General features: G+C 46.2%; 1 protein-coding gene across 6 annotated transcripts in view; it reads left to right on the top strand.

The window, feature by feature from the left end:
• The window catches only part of EFCAB3 (EF-hand calcium binding domain 3), a 97,949-nt gene that overhangs the window by 24,500 nt on the left and 47,646 nt on the right, over positions 1-25,803 (top strand). For all 6 annotated transcript variants that reach the window (XM_077252657.1, XM_077252655.1, XM_077252654.1 and 3 more), the window contains 2 exons: positions 6,043-6,122; positions 6,428-6,732. In XM_077252657.1, coding sequence (XP_077108772.1) covers positions 6,043-6,122; positions 6,428-6,732 — 385 coding nt within the window. The remainder of the gene's footprint in view (positions 1-6,042; positions 6,123-6,427; positions 6,733-25,803) is intronic.

The following is a 25,803-nucleotide window of genomic DNA, read 5'->3' as shown; positions in this document are numbered from 1 at the left end:
CACAGAACTGTGTACACAGTGCAGTTCCTGTGGCCCTGCCTCTTCATTTACTGTAGTACTGTCACTGCGGCTTGTGATCTGGATGGGAGAACACCTACGGTACTTCCTGTCTAGCGTGGTCAGAGACGTGACGGTAATTTGGACGAAAAGTGAAAAAAAAGTAAAAGCACTATCACTATTGTGGTGAACTATAACTCCCAGCATGCTGCAGGACATGTTGGGAGTTATAGTTCTCCAAAGCACTTGACATATCAAATGTGGCACCTATGAGATCTTATAGGTGACATGTCTGCTGATACAGACTGTCCACAGTCACATACCGGCAGCGCTTTGAATGCAGCACATGCCCGCTCTGTCCAAAGCGCTGCCCCCTTTTGTACTTGCGGTCATTCCGCATGTGTTCATTGAAGCATGTGGAATCACCTCATCTTATACATTGGGTGGTGCGTATCCGCAAGATACGGTAAATACGGTAGACATGCTGCGGTCTATAAAGATGCGCCGCATGTCCGTTTACGCAGGGAAGCCAGAGGCGTTCCTGTACGCATAGTGGAGATGGGATTTCATAAAATCCCCTCCACTATGCTGTAACATCTGGACGCTGCGGGTCGGATGCTGAGGATTTAGGTTTCCATGGTACCCTAAGTGTAGCAACGAGCTGTATGAGTTTAACCACTTTTTTCAGAGAAAAAAAAGTGGCTAAAGTCATACAGACATTGTTACGCTAATACACACTGCCTATGCATTGGACAGCCCGTACTTTAAAAGCCACCTGGAGATTACCGTAGTCAGACACGTGGGTCCCCCGCGGCTTCTCCCTATCCGCTCCCATTGAGTGACAATTTTCTTTCTGCATGCACGTACAGGAAGAGACCTGTCAGTGATGGGCAGCAGGAGGGGAAAAAGTGCCGTACAGTACGGTGTGTTTTTCTCTGAAACGCCGTAGTATTTCAGAGTGAAGCATACCGTACCTGGCTTAGATCATACAGCCAGTGTCTGCTACATGCTGTCCGTGGATTAAGGTAGCATGTATCAGCTGTCAGGTTCCCTTTTAGGTCGGGATCACACTACCGTGTGTGATGCGAGAAACTCGCACAAGTCTCTCACACCAACACCCGGCACTCGGACCGGAGCTGCGGCTGCATGTATTTCTATGCAGCCGCAGCTTCGATCCCGAGTGCTGGCGGCAGCGCCAGGTGTTGATCCGAGAGACTTGTGCGAGTTTCTCGCATCACACATGGTGGTGTGATCCCGGCCATATAGTGTTTATGGTACTGTACTTCCGCATTGGGAGGTGAGCAGCATTCACACATGGACAGATGCATGATTGGCAACCACGGTATCATGCAGGCAGGGGTGGATTAAGGGTAGCCAGGGCCCCGGGCTGTTCAGACACTGTGGGCCCCCCCCCCCGGTCATGTGACGGGGGTCATTATATACCTGAACCAGATTATTCCAGAAAAATGGCCGGGCCCTACTCTACTGTAACCTATTAAATATTTGTTAAAATATGCAATACAATTTAGGTATATTTTGATCAATATCACATACAAAGAACAAATACCACCGCACCATGACCAGACCACAAATTACAACCACAGTGATCGAATAATATCACATACAATGAACAAATACCACCGCACCATGTCCAGAGCACATATTACCACCACATAGTGACTGAATACTACAATACTGATCAGTAATAAACCCCCCCCAAAAAAAAACAAAAACAATACTATACATAAGTGCCAGTATTCACAGGAGATCTGTACTTAGTATGCAGTGTCTGTGTAGAGGTAATACAGAGATCACTGGTGGTATTATACACAGGAGCGCTGTATATAATGTATAGGTAATACAGTGATCACTGGTGTGACATTGTACACAGGACCTCTGTATATAGTATACAGTGTATAGTGTCAGTGTATAGGTAACACTGACTCACCAGTGACGTCTCTAGGTGAAGTCCTTCATCTTTCATCCAGCACAGACCGCCATCACTTCTTCCAGCCAGGACTCGTTTCTGCAGGAAATAACACAGTTATCTCAAGCTTCGCTTGCAGAACACATTACTTAATTTTTCACAACTTCTTCATTACACCACATGAAGAAAAAAAGGCGATATAGTGTCACTCTGCACAGTAACAGGACCCCCCCCATTTAAAACAGTATACTCAAAGAATAAAATAAATACATCACTGCAGTAATAATATCCCTTAATTAGCCCCTATGGTAATAATATTCCCCATCCTGGCCCCGTTTATCTCATTCCTGGCTCCAGCCATATGTTCTCCCATCCTGCCCTCATGAGTATCCATTCTACCCCATATGATCTCCCCATCCTGCCCCATCTGTCTCCATTGTATCCATCTTGCCCCATCTGTCTCCATCGTATCCATCCTGCCCCATGATCCAATCCTGCCCCATGTCTTTCATTCTGCCCCGTGTCTCCAATCATGCCCCGTATCTACATTCTGCCCATGCCTCCAGTCCTGCCCCCAGTGTGTCCAGCAATCTGCCCCAGTGTGTCCAGCATATTACCCCCAGTGTGTCCAGCATATTACCCCCAGTATGTCCAGCATATTGCCCCAGTGTCCAGCAATCTGCCCCAGTGTGTCCAGCATTGCCCCCAGACAGTGTGTCCAGCAATCATCTGCCCCAGTGTGTCCAGCAATCATCTGCCCCAGTGTGTCCAGCAATCTGCCCCAGTGTGTCCTCCAGCATTGCCCCCAGTATGTCCAGCAATCTTCCCCACGGTCTCCAGCATTGCCCCAGTGTGTCCAGCTATCATCTGCCCCAGTGTGTCCTCCGGCTCCAGCATATTGCCCCCAGTCAGACAGTGTCACTGACTGTCCAGCATTCTGGCCCGCCCGGATTGCCGTTAGGTTAGCAAAAAACAAACAAAAAAAAATGGGTTCTCCTCACCTGACCAGCGCTCCAGGCGGCGAGCTCCCTTCAGCAGCGCGCACTCACCAGCGACTGACAATGACGTCAGAGGCCGGCGACGTGTGCGCTGCTGCGCCTGCGGCCGACTTCAGCTGCCAGCCTCCAATTGGCTGGCGGCTGTTGTTAACTATTGACGTGAGGGCGCGCGCCCGCACATCAATAGGAAACCGCCGCAGCGCCGGTAGGGGCCCGGTGAGCAGATGAGACGGGGCCCGATGAGGGCCCCCTCTCTCTGCCCACCGGGCCCATAAATGATACACCAGTCAGGGCACGGGCAGTAATGCCCTGATGGCGGCGAGCAATCTGTGCGGTAGCCCAGGGCCCCCCCACACCACTGGGCCCTGGGCTACCGCCCATATTGACCCTCTTATAATCCGCCCCTGCATGCAGGTGTCTTGGTTGGTTCGCTTTGATGGTAGGAGGTCAGCACTACTCACTTCCCAATCCAGAAGCAAACGGTGCCAGAAAAACCCTTTTGACCCATCAAACAATACAAGATTTCACCAATCTGTGCACATGCTTTTTTCTTCCCGCCAAATAAAAAAGTGGTTGCAAAATCATAAGTACCATATCGTATCATCCCCCAAAAGAAAAAACAAGAAATTCAGCAAATTCTGCACTCCCAAATCGAAATGCATCCTCCCTTCTGAGCTCCAGTGTGCCTAAACCATATTTAGCATCCACATGTTATCATCTCTGTAGTGATGAAAGCCCGCTTAGCTTATGGGGTCCATGACTCCAGAAGCACAAGCTTGGCATGATGTAAGGGCGCTACAATGTATGGGTGCTTGTAATTTTCACACAACAACAACATTCACTGCTGCTTGTTTCTGGCAAAATGTCCATGGAGTCAAAATCGTCACTACACATGTAGGAGTGTAGTTTTCAAAAAGGGAGGGGGATTCTGCTCTTGTGACACTTGGGGCTTTGTTTATGGAGTCCGTAAACTATTCAAGTATAATTTTTTCTCCAAGAGTCAAATAGGGCTCTTCAATTGTGACATTGCATTCACAATCTCTTCCTGCCAAAATTCAATTGCCGCTTCTTCCCTTCTGAGACCTGCTGTGTGCCCAAACAGTATTTTTCCACGACATATGTGGTATTGATGAACTCAGGACAGATTACACAACAACGTATTTGGTCCATTTTCTCCTGTTACTCTTGTGACTATGAAACATTTGAGCTGAAGACAAATTTTTTCAGGAAAAATTTAGTTTTTCATTTTCACGGTTCAACGTTATAAAATTCTGTGAAGCACCTGTGAGTTCAAGGTGCTCATCCCTACACATCTAGTAAAGTTATTTGAGGGATGTAGTTTCCAAAATTGGGTCACTTGTGGGGGGTTTCCACTGTTTAGGTACATTAGGGGCCAGGGCCAGACTGGGACTAAAATTCAGCCCTGGCATTTGAAGTTACACAGGCCCACTTGTCACATGGTGACTGTATAATATCCTTGTACACTTGTAGGCAGGGCTGGTTTTAGGCAAAGTGGGGCCCTAGGCAAAGTTTAAAATGGGGCCGCAAATGCTAACATATTGCACATCACACAGAAGCATTTCGGTTGTATTTACATGCACTGAGTTCAGGCCGCTAAATGAGTTTGATCGACAATACTGAAATTGTTCAACGCTTGTTCCCCGGCCTCTTTCCACCGTCTGAGAAAGAATGATGGGACAGAGCGATCACTAATAGATCACTAACAGATCACCATACAGTATCATGTTATCAGCAGCACATCTACAGTTTACAGCGGCGTTGTGCTGCTGAGAACAAGGATTATTTTTCTGGCAAAAACAATCTGAATATGCAGCATTTTGCTTGTTTAGTAAAATACACCCCATAGTCCTCCATATATTATAATGTGCACCACAGTCCTCCATATAGTATAATACACTCCCTATAGTCCTCCATATATTAAAATACACAGCTCAGTCCTCCACATAGTATAATACATTCTTCATAGTCCTCCATATAGCATAATACATTCCTCATAGTGCTCCATATAGTATAATGCACCGCCATAGTCATCCATGAAGTACAATTCTCTTCCCATAGTATAATGCACCGCATAGTTCTTCATATAGTATAACGTATTCCCCATAGTCCTCGATACAGTATAATGCAGCCCACATACAGTATAATGCAGCCACCACCCTACAGAGTATAATGCAGCCACCGCCCTACAGAGTATAATGCAGTTGTGTTATTAATTTTGTTGGAAAAATGATAAACCGCTGATCTACTTTTAACCTTTCTAACTTCCTAGGTAAAAAGACTATGTTTAAAAAATGACGCTGATGTAAAGTAGAGATGGGAAATGTTATTTATAAATTATTTTGCACAGTATGACTAATTGGTTTAAGGATATAAAAATTGAAAGTTTAAGAATTGTAAAATTTTCAAAATGTTCACTAAAAGTCGGATATTTTCACAAACAAAAAATCTTTCGACCTTAATTTACTACTACCATTAGGTACAATGTGTAAAAAAAAACAGTCTCAAAATCATTGGGATTCGATGAAGTATTCCAGAGTGATAACCTCATAAAGTGACACTGATCAGAATTGTAAAATAGGCTTGGGTGAAGGGGTTAAACCAGAGACCTTACAGTTTCAGGTGGACGGCTTTTATTAGGGTTTTCCCAATAAATATATTTATCGGCTGTACACAGATTAGGTTATAAATGTATCATCCCTGTGACTTTTAATTTTGGAAGCCCCTATGTGAATGAATCAACAGTGCAATTTACTTTTATGGGACTGATGTAGATAGCCACTATATCAGTTTTTTAGAAGTGAATGTGCATGCTCACTATAGCTCCTTTCAAACAGGGCACTTATAAACCCCAATTCCTCAATTCCTGGGATTATTTTCTTTGCATATTCTTATTGTTGCCAAATCTCCTTTCACTGTTCTGAAGTTTGTTCTTTCACAACTCAGCATAGATATGACACATAAGACATTTACTGTTATTTGTATAAAAACTTGGTCATTTTTAACCCATTTCTGCATGTGTTATTAATTAGTAGTATTTTCTATTTTGGTGATGAGAACATGTATTATAAATGTAATTTTGTGCACTTTTATTATGACAAGGTTAATGATATCATTATGAAGACTGGAAAAACTGCTTTAGGAGAAAAAGAAATGACACCAGTGGAGCAAATGAAAGCAGCGTGAGTTATAAGAAAAAAAATATATTTTCAAGCCGATTATAAAAGCATAACTTAAAAACCTAAAAGTCAATGCACATGGTCATACTACGGATCTGTGCTGTATAGATTCTGGTATTCTGTGCCCATGCTTTGTGGATTCACACTGTAGCTCTCCAATGCAAAATTGACAATATGGACCTCTACCTACTAAGGAGCATTAATAGTATTGGCTTCTTAGGCACCAGGGCTTTAGCTGTGATAGAGCAGCAGATTATCTATAGCACTTCAAATCTTGCTCCAATTTTCAATATCATTATTTTTTCTAGGAAGAAAAAATCATCCAAGTCTTCTGTTAACATCCTTTCAGAACAAAGAATTCGTTACCGAAAAGCTTCAGCCAAACGTGGCTTTTTGAATAAGTCAACTAGAGAGGGGAAATGGTGGAAAGTGTCAAAGGCGAAAAACTACAGGTTTACTGGCCACAAAGCACCAGGAGAACAAACCATTCTTGTACAGTCACAACCGGAATTGTTACAGACAACGAAAAACATACAGCATGATGTGTCACCAGAGATGCTGAATTTCAGTGAGATAGTTCCAGACCTATACCTTAATTCTCATTTACTAGAAGGTAAACATTTTGCTTTCATAGTGGTATGTTATGCTATTTGGTTATATGAAACCATTGCTAGAGTAAGCTAACTACAAATGAATGCATTTAAAGGAGTTGTCCACTACTAGGACATCCCCTTCTTGAACTAAATGTTTGGCCCCGATAAAATATTAAAGCCTGTACTCACCTCCCGCCCTTCCCGCCGTTTTGGCACTCGCTTTCCCCGGGACTGTGATGCAGTGTTGTGACAAGTGACGCTGGTGCCCAATAAGTGTTGGCGTTACTGTCCCCGCCTTCGGACAAACTGAACATGAAGAGGAAGTTCAGGCTACAGCTAATCCCTGGCTTCCTCTGAATGTTCAGTTCATACAAAGGCAGAGACAGTGACGCCAGCGCATCACAACCCCGGGGACAGCGAGTGCTGACACCGCGGGAATGGCGCCGACACTAGAGGCGAGCATAGGCTTTATTATTTTATTGGGGCCGAACATTTAGTTTATGAAGAAGTGGCTGTCCTAGACTAGTGGACAACCCTTTTAACTTTACAACTGAATTAAACTGGAGTCACTACATAGTGGCAGTTGCATTTAGCCACTATGACAGTGTCATCAGAATCACGGTTTTTGAAAGCTATTAAAAAGGGTTTTGTGTCGCTAGTCACTACTCACAGACAAGTTATGAGCAGGGTAGTCCAGAGGTCCAGAGTCAGATACAAAGATAACTCATTTTAAACTAAGGGGAAAGACAGAGGTGTAGTCAGGTTACAGTCTGAGGTCAGAATTCCAGGAAGTTAGCATATCAAAACATAGGGTATAGGAAAATAGATAGGCAAATCCAAGGGCAGCAAAGATCAGAATACAAGAACTAAGAGCACAAAGCAAACACACACCACTTGAGCTCAGCTACAACTGGAAGTAATTGGAGTTAGAGAGCCAGCTAAATAGCCAGGTAATCACTTTGAACAGGAGACACATGGATGAAACTTCCGCCCGCCCCAGCACTGATCAGTGGCTGGACTGTCACTCAAAACACTGACAACTCAGCATGCCCAGCCTCCAATTAGATGGTTGGGCTGTCCATTACCATACTGACACTTCAGCACGCCCCGTTTCTAGATTGGACAACTGATCTGTCACTCATTGCGGCTCATTTTTCATTATGCTGACCAGCTTTGTTTTCTAATTTTTTCTTGACGCTGTAAGTGCCTGTGGTCAGTGGGATTACCATCTATTACAAGGAGGAAGGTAGTGCTATAATTACTGTGTTCACTCAACTGAAATCGGCGAGAGAGACTACACTAGATCCCACTGGAGACAGGGAGGAGTGAGAGCAGGGACCATGTGATGCACAGGGCGGGAGACAGGGGAGAAACCCTCATGTTCAGAGTATCAGACCTCACATAAATAGGCCATAAACCTTGGGTATACGCTCATGCAATTTTTCCTGAGGCTGGTTTACAGATGCATTTTTTCTATGGACGTTACATAGGCTGGAATCTTACAGAATATAAATGGATTGCACATCATTTTTAAGAATCCTTTTAGTATTGCAACCTCCACCATAGGCACTTTAACAGATGTATGCCCTACATTTATTGTACATCCCCACTTCCAAAAAAAGTTTGAGTGCTGTGTAAAATGTAAAGAAAACAAGAATTGAAAGATTTAAAAATCTCTTACAGCCATATTTTTTCCCATCTTTAAATAATTGGAAGAGGGTTAGTGAAAGGCTGGAAACGTAATTGGTACTAAGGAAGAACGGTTGCTGGAGGGTTAATTTCCAAGTCATGAGACTGTATATAAAAAGCATGTTAAAGAGGCATGTTATTTGATCACTGTGTGGTCTGGTCATTCTGTGATGGTATTTTTCCTTTGTACACTATGTGATATTACTTTGTCGCATGGTGGTGGATTATATAGTCCAGTCATGGCATGGTGTTATTTCTCCCTTGCATGTGGTATTATTTGGTCGCTATAGGCTTTTAATATGTGGTCTGGTCATGGTGTGGTGGTATTTGTTCCTTGCATATGGTATTATTCAGTCACTATGTGATGGTAATATGTGATCTGGTCATGGTGTGACGGTATTTAACCCCTGTTTCTGGTATTATTTGGTCACTATGTGATGGTAATGTGGTCTGGTTATGGTGTGGCACTATTCGTTCCTTGTATGTGGCATTATTCGGTCGCTATGAGATGGTAATATGTGAACTGGTCATGGTGTGACAGTATGTATCCCCTGTGTGTGATATTATTTGGTCACTATGTGGTGGCAATATGTAGTCTGGTCATGGTGTGAATTTATTTGTATGTGGTATTGTCACGCCGCTCTGTCTGTATCTGGTTTTCAGCGTGACAATTCATGTCTTTGCTTTAACGCTTTGCTCCTTTCCCCCAATTGAGCTGGGATACTGTTGACTGTTACCTGTATGGAGCCTGCTTATTTCCCTGCTCTGCTGCATAGCCGTACATGGGTGGTTAGGTCTTTGCTCTGCTGCATGACCATCCACATGTATGGTCCCTGGTTGCCACTGTGGAAGCTGTCTGTGGGTTGTGAGGTCATTTGCAGCTGGTGCATGACTTTTCCCGTGTGTCTGGGTATGCAGCCGCTGCCAGGTGCCCTGAGCCTCAGTTCCTGCACTGATTGTGCTGTAATGGTTTCTGTTTGTGCTAAGGGCGTGCGCGGCCACACCTCCCCTGCTTTTATTAGGGTTAGTGTGTGTACATGAAATGCTGTCCCCAGCCAATTGCTGAGGGGCAGCTCCTATATATAGTTCCCCTGCCCTATGGGCGGGGCCTGAGCTACTCACAAAGCTACTGAACTTTGCTATGTGTGTTTTGTGTTCCTGCACTCCTCCTGTCTATGTTTTGGTGCCAAAGTCCTTGCCTTGATTCCTGTTATGTCCTGTTCTGGCGCCTGTCCTTGAGGCGGTATATCCAAACCTGAATCCTTGATCCTGTACCTGTCCTGTACCTGACCCTGTCTAAACTGTGTCTGCTGTGTTATGTTCCTGGAATCCCTCTGCGTCTGGAGCCTCGCACCCAGTGACTTTGAGTCTCTTGTAGATGCTGAGCATCTACTACTCTGTGCTCTGGCTACCATGCGGTGCTAGCTCCTGGCAGGCCCAGCAATCCTGCAGTTCTAGCACCATACTGCTTGAGTTCCTTCCTAGGTCCAATGCCCGGAGCCTGACGACCGCAGTCTGGAACCTGATGACCGCTGCCTGGAGCTTGGAGTCTGACTGTGGTGGTGCCTGTAGGTCGTGTCAGATGTCCGGAACCAAACGACTCCTGTCTGATGTCTGCTGGTGATCCTGTGTCCAGATGTCCTATGTCATGTCTGTACCCTGATGTCCTGCCTGCGTCCTGAAGACCTCGTGTACCCTGATGACCTGATGTACCCTGACGTCCTGATGACCTCATGTACCCTGATGTCCTGACGTCTTGTCTGTGTCCTGATGTCTTGCCTGCGTCCTGATGACCTCATGTACCATGATGTCCTGCCTGTGTCCTGATGTCCCGCCTATGTGTGCCCGATTCATCCGTTGGTGCCTTGGGGTCCACTGAGTGGTAACCTTCTGGTAGGTGTGGAATCGGGAGCCTGGCATAGTCATGTTTGGTTTATGTACTGTGCGACTTTACTTTAGTAAACTTTACTTTCTCTATACCTGAAGTTGTGCGGTGTAATCAAGTCCTACGTGTTTCTTTCCTTGTCCACATGCTCAGCTGCCACAGAACCCCGGTCTCTGCCCTTCCCTAGTTCAGGTAGGCCCGGGTCCTCCTCTGCGGTATAAAGGGCCCGTATTGCATTCTAGGGGGATGCACGCCCCATGCCGTCGTGGTCGGTCGGCGTGGGGGCGTCTGTGGGCTGGGCCGCATTAGCGGCTGCAGCTTATCATGACAGGTATTATTTGGTGATTATTTGCTTTAAATATGTGGTCTGGTCATGGTGTGGTGGTGTTTCTCCCTTGTAGGTGGTATTATTGGTCTTGGTATAGTGGATTGTGTTGTGTATGGCAAACATTTGTTCTCTCTGATATTAATTAGGAGAAGATTCTTTATTTCCATGAGAGATTAAATACTTGGAACACAGAGGCAGAGATGCACTTACAGGGGTTCTCTGATGGTAAAAAGTAATCACCTTTCCACAGGATAAATGATAACTAGTGAAGAAAGGCCGTACTGGGCCTCCGGCCCTCAGGGGAGGCCGCCATGACAGGGTGACGTGGGACAATAGGGAGCTCATAAGAAGGTTGGGGGTTATAGGGTTAACAGGAGCCGAGGGGAGGGACAGAGTTTTTTGAATTTGAAAAGGAAGGAGGGTTCGGACACAGGGCAAGGGGGAGGGACCTTATAAAAGGTAGTGGCCACGTGAAGGGGGCAACCATTTTGGGTACTCACCAGCTAGAGAAGTGAAGCTCCGCAGTACTCAAGCGATGGATGTTGAGGCCTTGCTTCAGCAGCTCCGGAGGGAAGCAGCCACACAAGGGACGGATTGGTTGCAGGCTTCAGTCAATAGCCTGCTTCAGGGGTCGGTAGCCAGAGCCTCCATCGCCTCTCCAGCAGGACTCCGGCCGCGGAGGTCCCGGCCTCCGGCGCGCCTTAGCCCTGAGGCTACCCCCCGGGTCCGGCGCCGAATACGGAGCCCCTCCAGGGACCCTCCAGCCAGGGCCGGTGGTCGCATCCCCCCTGCTCCCCGCTCTCAGGCTGGGAGGAATCCATCTGTTAGGCGGGACCTGCATCAGGGGCCGGGTTCCCCCCCCCCCGCAGCACAGAGACGTCAGGAGCCTGGACCAGGAGCGGCGGGTGCCAGCGTCCTCGCTGGCCCTGCTCGGCGTGGAGGAACGCGAGGAGCCAGGGGGCGGGCCCCTGTGCGGCGACGTCCCAGCGGCCGGCAGCAGGCCGGCCTGTCTTCAAGCACACCGGATGGAGCGGTGCGCCGAGGATCCTCAGCCCAGGGGCCAGTGGGGGCGGCTCCGGTGAACAGCGGGCAGCGATCGGCTGCCTCGGTCGGCGGAGATGCAGCGTCGCCGCTCGCCCAGGACAGCAGGCAAGATGGCGCCGATGCAGGAAGTGCGGCACCACGAGGAGCAGGACTTCGGCAAGATGGCGCCGGATTATGGGGCCCGGCGCCTGCGCACCAGCACCCGGGACTTCCACAATATGGCGGCGCCCTGTGGGGACCTCCCCAGGATGGAGGCGCTCTGCAGTCTACGGCGGCAGCTCCGAGGGGCCCTGCAATTCTTGCCGGTTCGCCTGCTTCTGGCGGTGGGCAGCCGGTGAGGCAGGTTGACCCGGGAGCTGCGGAGCCACCAGCGGACAGACACAGCTTCGGATCTGCACGCCTTCATCAGGACCCAGGACCTTCGGCTGCTGGGTTCACAGCGCCCAGGCAGCCAGGTGAGAGCCAGCAGTTTCCTATTTTTAACCCCTCTGTAGCTCCCAGTGATAGTAGGGGTCAGGAATCTTTTCTGGGGGGGGCTAGTGGGGGGATGGGTTTGATATTACATGGCCTTAGAGATCTAGCTAGAATATGGTACGGGGGCCCTCAGGGAGGGGGGTCACCTGCGGCGGCATGGTTAGGGATTGCGGAAGGGTCAGCGGGGATAGGGGGAGTAACAAGTTCTGGGGTAGTACCGCATTCTGGGGGCCAAGGCACAGCGGTATCGGCTGCATTAGGGGGTAGCAGCAGTGAGGCAGAAAGGGGATCAGGGTCAACTGACACGGGAGGTCTTAGTGAAGGGGTTAATAAGGATAAGGAAAGTGAGGAGACGGTGCGTTTGGATGATTCCGCTAGGACTGAGGTATACGTTTGTTTTGAGGGGCCATTGGGGTCACATTTAAAGGAGGAGGTAAAAGAAAAGATCTGGAAGGGGGATTATGTCGATATATTTTCTTTATTGCCATTGGAAAGATTTAATTTGGATAGAATACGGAAAGATGATTCTAAGAAAGATGATGAGGAGAGGAGGAGGTACCGTCTGATCCCTAGATCATTTTCTAATTGGTTACAGGCGTTTGCCATACTAGCGAGTGTGATAGGCGAAAAGGCACCCGAAAATTGTTCGGGACTTTTTTGTTATATGGACGCGATTGGAGAGGCTTACAGGGTATATGGCGGAGTAGGATGGTTAAGGTATGACGAACAGTTCAGGCAGCGTAAAGCGGTACGACCGGGTATGCGTTGGGAACATAAGGATATAGCGTTATGGATGAGAATTACCGCACCGGTTAGAGCGAATCAGGGATCTCAGCCATTTCAAGGGGGCGCCGGGAGTTCAGGACAGTCAGGACACTCGGTCGCGTTGCAGAAGGGACTGTGTTTCTCCTTTAATGAGGGGGCATGTAGGTTTGGGAGCAAGTGCAAGTTCAAACATGAATGCTCAACTTGCGGGGGCACACATGGGGCGGCTAGATGTTTCAAGGGGGGAAAGACAAGAGGGGGAGACGGTGCTGAGAAAAGGGGAGACACCAGTGCGGCTGGACGCGATGGAAGTGTATCTAAATAGATACCCCGATGTAGCAGCAGCGTCACTTCTAAGGGAAGGTTTTGGTTACGGTTTTAAAATTCCGTTTATTGAACAGGAGGCTTGTTTGTCTAGGAAGAATCTAAAATCGGCGTTGCAATTTCCTAGCGTTGTATCGGAAAAGTTACAAAAAGAGATTGATCTGGGTAGGATGGCCTGTCCTTTTCCAACGGCTCCGATCAGTAACTTGAGGGTGTCTCCGCTAGGAGTGGTCCCGAAGAAAGAGCCTAATAAATTTAGGCTTATTCATCATTTATCTTTCCCGAAAGGTCTGTCGGTGAACGACGGTATTGATCCTCAATTGTGTGCGGTTTGTTATACGTCTTTCGATGTAGCGATGAATCTGGTACGGTTATGTGGTAGGGGAGCTTTGATGGCGAAAACAGATATTGAGGCGGCGTTTCGCCTGTTACCAGTGCACCCGGAGAGTATGCACCTGTTAGGTTGTTTTTGGGACGGTGGTTTTTTCATTGATCGTTGTCTTCCCATGGGGTGTTCGCTATCTTGCGCATATTTCGAAACGTTTAGTACATTCTTGGAATGGGTTGTTAAGGATGTATCTGGTTTGAATTCTTGTTTGCATTACCTCGACGATTTTTTGTTTGTAGGCCCGCCACAGTCTGCAGTTTGCTCGATTTTATTGCGCACGATGGAGAGAATAGCAAAGGTTTTTGGTGTTCCTTTGGCGGCCGATAAAACTGTTGGGCCAGTGACGTCACTAAGTTTCCTAGGCATAGAGATTGATTCCGTGGCAATGGAATGTAGATTGCCTGATGACAAGTTGGTTGCTTTTCGGGAGGAGGTTGAAAAGGCAGTTACCCGACGGAAGATAACGTTACATGATTTGCAATCTTTGTTGGGCAAGCTGAATTTCGCTTGCAGAATTATGCCAATGGGCCGCGCGTTTTGTCGGCGTTTGTCTTTGGCGACGGTGGGAGTGAAGTCTCCCCTGCATTTCATCAGACTGTCTAAGGAGTTGAAGCAGGATTTGAAGGTGTGGGCTCTTTTCTTAGAGGAATACAATGGCAAATCTATTTGGATTCAGTCGGTTGAAAATGCGGCAGATCTAGGTTTTTTCAATATCACGGTCAAACGGTAGCAGCGGAGTGGCCAACCAATTGGCGCGAACGAGGTTTGTTACAAAACCGGGTGCTACTTCAGTTGTTTCCTCGAGTAGTGGCGTTGTCGGTCTGGGGCGAGACAGTGAGGAATAAAAAGATTTGTTTCGATTGCGAGCATATGAATGTCGTGGAAGCCATCAACACGTTATCTTCGGCGTCTCCGGAAGTCGTTAGGGTATTGCAGCACCTGGTCTTCTTGGGTTTAAGGCTTAATTTGTGGATTGTAGCGGAGTATCAGTCAAATGGGCTTACTAATGCTGATGTTGTTCTTTTCCATTTACAGTGGGATCAATTTCAGGGGCCGAGGCCTTACTTGGACTTAGTGTGCCGGGAATGTCCAGCGGAGCTGTGGAACCTGCCTTTAGGGCCGTGAGGGATCTACTTGCTAGATCGCTATCAGATAGGTCTTGGCTGCAATATGAGCAGGCTTGGAGGATTTGGGAGAACTGGAAGTTGTTTTATGGGTCCGGGATGGACGACGAGAGCAGATTGTTGTTGTTAGTTGGTCATGTGTGGGAATCGGGTTGGTCGGTGTCTAGAGTGAATAAACTTCTAGCTGGTCTAGCGTTCGGTTTTAAGGCTAGAGGCTTACCGGATGGGACAAAGTCGTTTTTGGTGATGCAAGTGGTAAAGGGTTTGAGAAAAGGGCAGAGGTCGTTCGACGGTAGACGACCGGTGTCGTTTGAAGTGCTGTTAACAATTGGAAGGCAATTACGGGTTGTTTGTTTTTCGGATTGGGAGGTGGTTTTATTTCAGGCGGCCTTTTCTTTGGCGTTTTTTGGTGCGTTTCGTGTGGGGGAACTTGTTAGCCCTTCGAGACGTAAGGGTGGTGGCTTACGGAGGGAAGACGTGGATGTTACATCTGACAAGGTGGTGGTGTTTATCAGGTCATCAAAGACGGACGTGACTGGCAGAGGTTGCAAATTAGTGTTATTCCAAGTCCCAAATTGTTCATTGTGCCCGGTAACCTGCGTGGGTAAACTGATGGGAAGAGAGGGGGTATTATCCGACCCTCTGTTAGTGCATGCAGATGGTTCTTTCTTGTCGCGTTTCCAATTTGTTACCGTATTTCGGAAGTGTTTGGTGGCCGGAGGAATTGCACCCAATAAATACTGTGGCCATTCATTTCGAATAGGGGCTGCTACGGAAGCAGCCAGGAGAGGATTGGGAGAGGAAGTGGTTAAAAGAATTGGGCGGTGGGAATCAGAAAGATTCCGGTCTTACGTTCGCCTGGATATGGTTTAAATTCGTGGGGTCTTGCTTTCGGTAGAATCTTCTTGTACTGATCGGTGTTAATGTTTATTCTCTTACAGAACATAAAAGATTGCTGGTGTGGATTATGGGACACTCATTTGTGTTCTGGGCGGCGGAGAGGGCAGCGGTTCGTCCTGATGGCCGGCAGTTGGGTTTTTCACGGGACGTCGCGACCCTGAGATGGATCGGGAAAAGGGGAATGACTTGGAGTCAATTTCTGCCCGAGTTTCACCGTTTCGCGCGTTGGGATCAGGTCCCACAAATTTTAGTTATTCACCTGGGGGGAAATGACTTGGGGAAAAGACCGTGTAGGGAACTTATAAAAGACATTAAGTTCGACATGTTGAGGTTATGGGCAATGTTTCCAAGGGTTTTGGCGGTCTGGTCGGACATCGTCCCGCGGAAGGTTTGGAGGGGAGCTAGATCACCGGAAGGGATAAACAAGGCGAGGATCAAGGTGAACAAAGCTGTTTCGCGGTTCATGGCAAGGAACGGGGCGGTAGTGGTGCGACACATAAATCTGGAATCCGGCACGGGAGGTTATTGGAGGTTGGATGGGGTGCATTTGAACGCGGTTGGTACCGATATGTGGTGTCTAGCGGTCCAGGAGGGCATCGAAACAGCTTTGAAGGTGTGGAGGGACATAAATGGCTAAGGGTTTAGTGCATTTATGTTTGTGGCAGGGGGTGGTGGTCCTCGAAGTTGGTGGAGGTGGAAAATGGCGGTTTGATGGGGGGGGGATCTCAATAGGTCCTGGACTCCCCGGGGTGATTTGAAATCGGAAAAGTGGTATCGTTAATCCCGTGGAGGGGATTATTAGGGGACCCACATGCAGGTGTGCGGTTTTTGGCCTGACGGGTGGAGTTTGCCTCCGAGCTGGTGCAGAGCGGCTGGGGGTAAGGCGGATATAAGGCCAAATAGGTGGGACGGTTGGCAAAATCATTTATACAGTTTTTTCGGGCTTCGAGGATCATCCACTTCCAGGGTTTATTGTTATACCATTTTGTATGTTAAATGTTAAATAAACGGCTGCTGTGGCCAATTAATCCAACCCATTTGTCGTGTGTTTTAATAGGGGGTATTCTTGGGCCGCATGAAAAGGGGATGTGGCCGTTATCCCGGGGGTGTCATAAGGTAAGGTAAAAAGGTTTATATTACAGCTCGCAGGAGTCACGGATGCCCGTTGTCATGTGTAAAACCCTTGATGTTTGGGACTGGTGAGTTCAGCCGAACAGTTTAAAAAAAGTTCTGTTCAGGTACCAGAACAGTACCCAGACCCCATTCACATGAATGGGAGGCCCGAACATCCAGTGTTTTCCACGCATGTGCATAACTGCCTCTGATCGGCGGTAAGCAGAGGTGTATCTAGGTTTTCTGGCACCCGGGGCAAGAATTCCATCTGGCGCCCCCTCGGAGCGCTGCACACTTTATTTATTTATTATGCTTTGCTTATATAGTGCTATTATTCTGTAGCGCTTTACAGACATTGCTGTCCCCAGTGGGGCTCATAATATAGATTCCCTATCAGTATGTCTTTGGAGTGTGGGAGGAAACCGGAGAGCACGGATTAAACCCACGCAAACACGGGGAGAACACACAAACTCCTTGCAGGTGTTGTCCTTGGTGGGATTTGACCCCAGCACTGCAAGGCTGCAGTGCTAACCACTGAGCCACTGTGCTGCCCTAACTTACAGTCACATGCCGACTAGCTGCTCTCCCTAATTCTGTAAATGTCCAGTGGAAAACTGAAAGAAATATGAAGAGAAGCTCGTTGTCACATGACCATAAGCATGAAAATCGCATATGAATGAAATGGCTGGAGCCAGTGAGCAGAGCTAAATCCTGAAAGTGAGTATATTACATGCTGTTAGGATTGGCTACAAATCTTTATTTTATAAATAACAGGATTGAGATGAAATTCTGCAGTCACTCTAAGGCTACTTTCACACTAGCGTCGTGCACTGCACGTCACTATGCGACGTTGCGGCACACCAACGCTAGCTGTGGAAGCACCGGACAACGGGGGCAGCGGATGCTGTTTTTCAACGCATCCGCTGCCCCATTATGAGGTGCGGGGGCGGAGTTCCGGCCGCGAATGCGCGGTCGGAAATGCTACAGATGACGCACCAAAAAACGTTACATGTAGCGTTTTTTTTTGGTGGCGATGGTCCGACGCAAACGTCGCACGACGGTTGCGACGTGTGGCAATGCGTCGTACTGCATCGTTAATAAAAGTCTATGGAGAAAAAACGCATCCTGCAAGCACTTTTGCAGGATGCGTTTTTTCCCCCAAACGACGCATAGCGACGTGCAGTGCACGACGCTAGTGTGAAAGTAGCCTAAGTGACTGCAGGCTTCTGAATTCTTACAGCTCATGCACTGCACACTTTTAGGATTCTCCCTTGCCGATGGCAAGAGTGGACGGTCATGTCAGCACACATATGCGATTTGAATACTTCAGGCCACATTCCAACTAGACTTGTCCGGCCTCGTTCAATTCATTTTCATTAAGTAAGGCTATGCATGTCTTGTCAGCACGTGACCGCATGTATGTAAATTACCGGCACAAAGGAATCCTGACAGTGTGCAGTGTGAGAATTCAAAAGTCTGCAGTCACATATAATGACTGCAGACTCATCACAAACCTAGACAACCCCTTTAACCCTTCATGACCCCAGCTTTTTTCGGTTTAGCGTTTTCGTTTTTCGCTCCCCTCCTTCCCAGAGCCATAACTTTTTTATTTTTCCGTCAATATGGCCATGTGAGGACTTATTTGCGGGACAAGTTGTACTTTTGAACGACATCACAGGTTTTAGCATGTCGTGTACTAGAAAGTGGGAAAAATCCAAGTGCGGTGAAATTGCAAAAAAAGTGCAATCTCACACTTGTTTTTTGTTTGGCTTTTTTGCTAGGTTCACTAAATGCTAAAACTGACCGGCCATTTTGATTCTCCAGGTCATTACAACACCAAACATGTCCAGGTTATTTATTATCTAAGTGGTAAACAAAATTGACAAACTTTGCTAAAAAAAAGGCGCAATTTTCCGATACCTGTAGCGTCTCCATTTTTCGTGATCTCGAGTTCGGTGAGGGCTTATTTTTTGCGTGCCGAGCAGACATTTTTAATGATACCATTTTGGTGCAGATACGTTCTTTTGATCGCCCGTTATTGCATTTTAATGCAATGTCGCGGAGACCAAAAAGAGTAATTCTGGCGTTTCAAATTTTTTTCTCGCTACTCCATGGGAGGCTAGAAGCTGGCATAGCCTGATCGGCTCTGCTACATAGGAGCGATGCTCAGATCGCTCCTATGTAGTAGATTTACTGCATTGCTTTGAGCACCGACCACAGGGTAAATAGACCCCTGGTTGTCATGTCGACGCATCGCTGACCCCCGATCGCGTGATGGGAGTCAGTGATGCGCGCATTTCCGGCCCGATGGTCGGAAGCGCTAGTTACATGGCGCTGTCAGCGTTTGACAGCTGCATTTAACTAGTTAATAGCAACGGGTGGATCGCGATTCCCCCTCCGCTATTGCGGGCACATGTCAGCTCTACAAAACAGCTGACATGTCCCAGCTTTGATGCGGGCTCACCGCCGGAGCCCGCATCAAGGCAGGGGTTCTGACCTCGGACATATTATCCCGTCCGAGGTCAGAAAGTTGTTAATGTTCCTAACATAAAGAAAAATATGAGAATTAGTGTCACAAAAAAATTTACATCCAGGTACCTTTTTTAGATGAACGACTCCAGAGACATCTCTTTCGTTTTATTTTCTTTTTGTCCAGAAACCATGATGGCTCTTCTCTCTCACAGCTCGTCTCCGCAGACTTCCATCTTCTCCGGTCTTGTGCAGCACATCCCACACGACGCCCTTAAAGATAGCAGTGTCATTATAGTGTTCCCTAATAAAAATATTTGCCCTACACTGAGCCCCTGAATAAATAATTGCCTCTCACTATATACTCTGTACAAAATATGATCCCCACCTTGTCCCTCTTATGATACATGCCTGCCACACTGCCCTCTCCTTTCTATATAGGGGCTCCTCTTCACTCTATGTCCCCCCTATAGGGCCTAGTCTCTATACTGTGGCCCCTCACCACACTCCCCCTCCATGGCTGTGACCTTAAACTTTTCCCCCATGCTACCCCACCACACTACTCAGTCTTTATTCTGTGCCAACTCACACTTCCCCCATACTGTCTCCTCACATTATTCCCCTCAATAGTCTCCTCATACATTTCCCCTTGCCTCCTCATGCTGTCTCCTCTCACATTCCCCCTGCTAACCATACTGTCACCTCACAAATCCCTCTGACTCCCCATACTGTGTCTGCAGCCATCACCCCCTTCTGTGTCTGCACCAATCCCCCACTCTCCATTCGATGTCTGCACCTATCTCTCCCAATCACCATACTGTGAATGCACCTATCCCCCCCATACTGTTCCCTCTCACATGCCCCCCCATCTCCCCACTTGCCTCTCATACTGTGGTTTCAAATATTTCCCTTTTTCCACATTGAGCCTGCACCTGTCCCTCCCTTGCTCCCCAAACTTGTGTCCTCAAAGCACTACCCTTAGTTACACTAAATCTTCCTCCCACAGAATAAATCTTGCCCCCACAGAATAAATCCTCCTCACAGAATAATTCTACTTCACAGAATAAATCCGCACAGAGTAAATCCTCCCCCACAGAATAAATCCCCTCCCACAGAATAAATCCTCCTCACATAATATATCCTCCTCACAGAATAAATCCCCCCCACAGAATATATCCTCCTCACAGAATACATCCCCCGCAGAATAAATACTCCTCACAGAGTAAATCTTCCCCCCACAAAATAAATCCCCTTCCCATAGAATAAATCCTCCTCACAGAATAACCCCCCCCCCCCAACAGAATATATTCTCCTCACAGAATAAATCCCATCCGCAGAATAAATCCTCACAGAATAAATCCCTCACCCCCACAGAATAACCCCTCAACAGAATAAATCCCCTCATAGAGTAAGGCTATGTGCACACGATGCGGATTTTGCAGCGGGTCCGCAGAAGTTTCCCATGGTAACACAAACCCCACACATCATCCATAAATAAAAACACAAAACACAGTAAATTACTTTGGAAAGAAATTGGCCGTGGCGTTTATTTTTGGGTAACCAAATAAGAAATAATTTAATAAAAATTAATAAACCAAAAAACTCCATTAAAATATTACCATATAACAGTATAACTTCACCAGAAATAACGTCCACATCCACCCGAGAGCGGGCGATTTACCCCACAAAATAAACGACACGACAAAAAATATTTAACAAAAAAGAGGGAGGGAGGGTGGGATCTTCAGAGCTTGCTTGAGGTAAACTGCGCTGAGGGACCCCGAAACAGCAGTTTTATAGGTCCAGGATTCTTCCAGGTAACAGAGTTTGATCAATAAAAATCCGTAAAAATTGCGGGAATAATTCCTGAGGAAAAAACTGGTTTGAACCAGTAACAAACCTGCTCGTGTGAGACACACAGCTTACCAAAGAGAACCAATTAACCAAACATATGCCAGAAACTAATGAACAGACAAAAAACATGTAAAACCAAATGCTAACGTGGTGGCTATGTTCCCATGTGCCCCCCCTAAGATCTCACTAAGGGGGGGGCGTTCATGGTAACACAAACCCCACACATCATCCATAAATAAAAACACAAAACACAGTAAATTACTTTGGAAAGAAATTGGCCGTGGCGTTTATTTTTGGGTAACCAAATAAGAAATAATTTAATAAAAATTAATAAACCAAAAAACTCCATTAAAATATTACCATATAACAGTATAACTTCACCAGAAATAACGTCCACATCCACCCGAGAGCGGGCGATTTACCCCACACGCCGAGCCTTATAAAGGCAAGGCCCCCCCAAAACGCCCCAGCCAATTCTCGACAATGGCCTGCATATCCAAGTTGAAGATATCCAGGCCAATGTCGGACAAATGAACAAGGTCCGTCCTATAAAGACCGGGAACTCGACCCTCCAGGTCGACATGCCTGAAAGAAAAGCCTTGAATTAATGGCATAAAATTGTGAATATTCCTGTTTACTCGCTTCCTAATTCTCTCGAGGAATGAAGAACTCTTCTGGAACCATAGAAATCTAGGAACAACTTCGGAAAATACAAATGTAGAATTAAAAAACTCTGCTTTAAGTAAACACAAATCCCTCTTAATGCAGGAAAGGAGGTCGAGAGTTTTCATTTTTCCAATGTCATTACCGCCTAGATGAATAATTACTAAATTAGGATATGGCCTTATCTCAGCTACTTTATGAATTTCATGGATCAAGTTGTGCCAGACCATTCCTCTCCTGCTATGCCAAAAAATTTGGATGAGGGAATTATCAAAGGATAAATTTTCAGTGTAACACCTTACGAAAGCCCTCTTCTGGGCCCAATGTATAAACGAATGCCCGATTATCCAGATAGTGAAAACACCTGAAAGATGAATAATATGTTAATTATACAATTCAGGACGTACGTATAATTTAAAGCGGCTAGATTCCCATCTCCCAATTTTCTTTATGCGAGATTCACTAAGCCCGATCATTGAAGCCTCAGTAGCTGCTCCAATCCGATAGGAATGGGAAGAAATTTTTTGGCCTCCCAAACCCAAATAATTTAACGATTTCTTCAAAATGAAATTAAATTGAAAAATAGTCGCCGGTTCATTATTCATATGTAAAAAGAACGAACCATTGGAATTAGGACGGAGGGACAACCATCTCTTCGCATTTGCAACCGGGCAGATGATAGAGTCCGAGATAGCATTGAGTTTCACCGATGCGCCTCTGCCCAGTTGATCCGTTTTGGATTTTTGAATAAATAAGGTCAGGTGGTGACCGTGAACCGAAACATGCTCAAATGACAAACCGGACGGGGATGATTTTTTGATTGAAACAACTTCGCTCACCCTAAGAGCCCCAAAAAAAGCAAAACAATAGGCAGTAGAAAAAAGAGATGTTTCGAAAAAATCAGAACAAACCGACGGCAAAGATAGGCAAATGTCCTTCAGTAAGTTAACTGAAATCGGACGACGCGAATCGGGTAAAAATGTAGCCTTCCTGAAACCTTTCAAAAATTGTTTTACTACAAAAAATTCCGATAACGGTCTTCTGCCTAAAATTTTTAAGAAAAATGAAATACCCGCCAAATTTTTTGAGATAGCTGAGAAGGAAAGGCCATTCCTTACTAACTGTTCGGCAAAACATAGAGCTATTGAAGGGGTAACTTCATGACAAGAGTAGTTATGCTGATGACAAAATCTGACCCACATATGCCACGCGGCTGAATAATCAGCCCATGTTTTATGTGCCAGCGAAATCTTCACACATGCAAGTATTAGACTTGGATTAATTCCCATAACTGGCGGGGACAAGTTAATCTTCCCATGTCCAAATCTGAAATTCGTCCCAAGGGTCGAGACGCCTGGCGGTGACAAATAAGCTGAGCGTTATTTATGCTACTAGAAGTGGAAAAAATAGCTTTGAGCCAGATATTAAATTTAAGACAAAGAAAGGTCAGATGTCTGAGAATAGCTGCAGATAAATGGTTTTTTGAAGAGAGTGTATTTAGCATGAACACTAGGCCCTGCTTGTTAGAACCGAAAATAATGCGTTTGTTGGCAAAGTGCTCACCCCAAAAATGGAGAGCTACAAAAATGGAAAAAAGATCTAAAAAAGCTAAGTTCCTAGTAATCTTGTCAGCGACCCAAGAATTGGGCCAAGATTCAAAAATCCAAAAATTCGAAAATACCAGACCCATTCCAAGTTGTTCATCAGTAAAGACAAACAAGCCAATTTCTTCAGAAGAAACAAAGGGAGATTGCCAAATATTTATACCATTAAATTCTGAAAGGAATTTTGACCAAATTTTTAAATCGTCTTTAGTCTCTTTGGAGAGACGAATATGTGCATGGGGAGAAGAGTGCCCAGATGTGAGATCATACAGGCGCTTGGAAAAACGCGGCCCATAGGAATAACCTTTAAGGCAAAATTTAACATTCCTAACAACGACTGGAGCTCCTTCAGTAAAACCTTATCCTTAACTAAAAAACTAGCAATAATCGCACGTAACCTATAGATTTTATCGATCGGAAGGGAACATGTCATGGAAACTGAATCGATGTGGATACCAAGAAACTCCAAAGAAGTGCAGGGTTCAACTGTCTTCTCCTCAGCAATCGGGACACCGAAATTCTCACAAATTTTCCGAAAGGTGCATAAGAGTGAAGAACAGGTATCAGAATCCACTGGGCCAACAAACAAAAAATCGTCGAGGTAATGTAAAACTCCCCCTTTAGCTACCGAATGCTCCACCACCCAGTGTAAAAACGAAGAAAATGCTTCGAAATAATAACAAGATAAAGAAAAGCCCATGGGAAGGCATCTGTCAAAAAAGAAATTTTTGTCAAAAACCAAACCCAGGGAATTAAAACCCTGTGGATTGACTGGCAATAACCGAAAAGCAGACTTTATGTCTGATTTAGACATGAGTGAATTCCTCCCGAACCTCTGAAGAATTTCAATTGCATCATCAAAGGACGAATATTTCACAGAACATATATCGGTGTTCACCTCATCATTAAGGGAGGCTCCCCTCGGATAAGACAAATGATGTATTAACCGATAAGAGCCAAGTTCCTTCTTAGGAACTACTCCAATAGGAGAAATCCTAAAATTTTGAAACGGAGGAGATTCAAAAGGGCCAGACATTCTACCCGATTCAATTTCTTTAAACAGTTTCTCTCTTACAATTGTAGGGAATTCGTCAGCAGAAGGCAAGTTCTTAATTATTTTACAACCTTCTCCCTTGAATTGAGGAACGAAAAACCCTTCAGAAAAACCATGGAAGATAAGGGAACTAATCTGTTGATTTGGAAAAAGACCTAGCCACGGTACCATGTTTGGAAGGTTCACTGGGGTCAGCGCCTTTTGAAATGGATTCTTTAATGGACCCTTGCTGACCCGACTGGAATTGTTTCCTATAGCACTTTGACATTGGGTGAGTGCCCCCGCAAAAAGAACATTCGTGCCGAAAGCGGCAATTAAGGGACCATTTGCAATTACCTTCATTGAAGGCAAAGCAAATACCTTTCTTTGGAGGGGCACTTACGTTCTGTCTTGATGCAGGAAACCTCTGAGGCAACATCAAGTTGATCCAAAGTCCAATATCTTTCTTTCCCCATGCTAAATTGGGATACATGGCAAGTTTTTGCCTGAATGATTCGTCATATTGGAGCCATGCCATACCCCCAAAATTTCTGTAGGCTTCTAAGATGGTATCAAGGTGCTGAAATAAGCCGGAGCAAACACTGGGAAATCTTTCCCCTAGGACTGCAGCATATATACAGAAGGCTTGCAGCCAATTATTAAATGATTTAGGATTATAAGCTTTCCTCTTATCCTCATTATCCTCTTTTTTATCGTTCCTGTGCTGCTGCTCTTTAGAGGAGGGTAACAGGGAAAAAATATCCATGTAATCCTTCCTCCAAATTTGCTCTTTTACCGAAGGGCTGAGGTGAAAACCCAAAGGAGTAACCTCACAAGTCATGGACTCCTTTAGCAATATTTCTGGCAAACCTGGTTTCAATACAACACTTCCAGAAACAGATTCATCCCTAGCAGCACCAGGACCAGCAATTGGGGGAAAAGAACTGGTAGAAAAACATTCTAAAATAACCTCCCTAACTACTGATTTAAGATTAGATGAAGAGACAAACGATGGCACATTTAACACCTCACCCTTGTCCTGATGCACGACCTCGTCCTCCATGAAGACCTCTGCACTCGGGTCCCCATGAGTTGGAGAATTCTGATGAGATGGCTGGCATTGATCTTGATCATAATCTGACGCTGGTGATGCTGACCTCCATGAAGCTGCCGCAGCGGCAGCTGCGCTCACCTGCCTTGATTGAAGACCTCTGGCTGGTCTGCTGGCTGTCGCTGCAACTCCCTGGGCCCCCGCAGCTCTTTTATGGCTGCGGTGGCTAGATGAGCCTTTCTCTGTATGTTCTGTTTCCGGTTTCCCGGAACAAAGCGAGCGCCACCTAGTGGAGGATCCGGCGGCTGGCACTGTAGGTACCTGCGACGTGGGCTGCGATCCTCTGAGTTCCCGCGACGGGCTGCGGGACTTCCGGCGCGACG

Source organism: Ranitomeya variabilis, chromosome 4 (genome assembly GCF_051348905.1).
Source record: "Ranitomeya variabilis isolate aRanVar5 chromosome 4, aRanVar5.hap1, whole genome shotgun sequence".
Lineage (NCBI taxonomy): Eukaryota > Metazoa > Chordata > Amphibia > Anura > Dendrobatidae > Ranitomeya > Ranitomeya variabilis.
The sequence above is the reverse complement of the archived record's forward strand: the minus strand, read 5'-3'. Positions and strand labels throughout refer to the sequence as shown.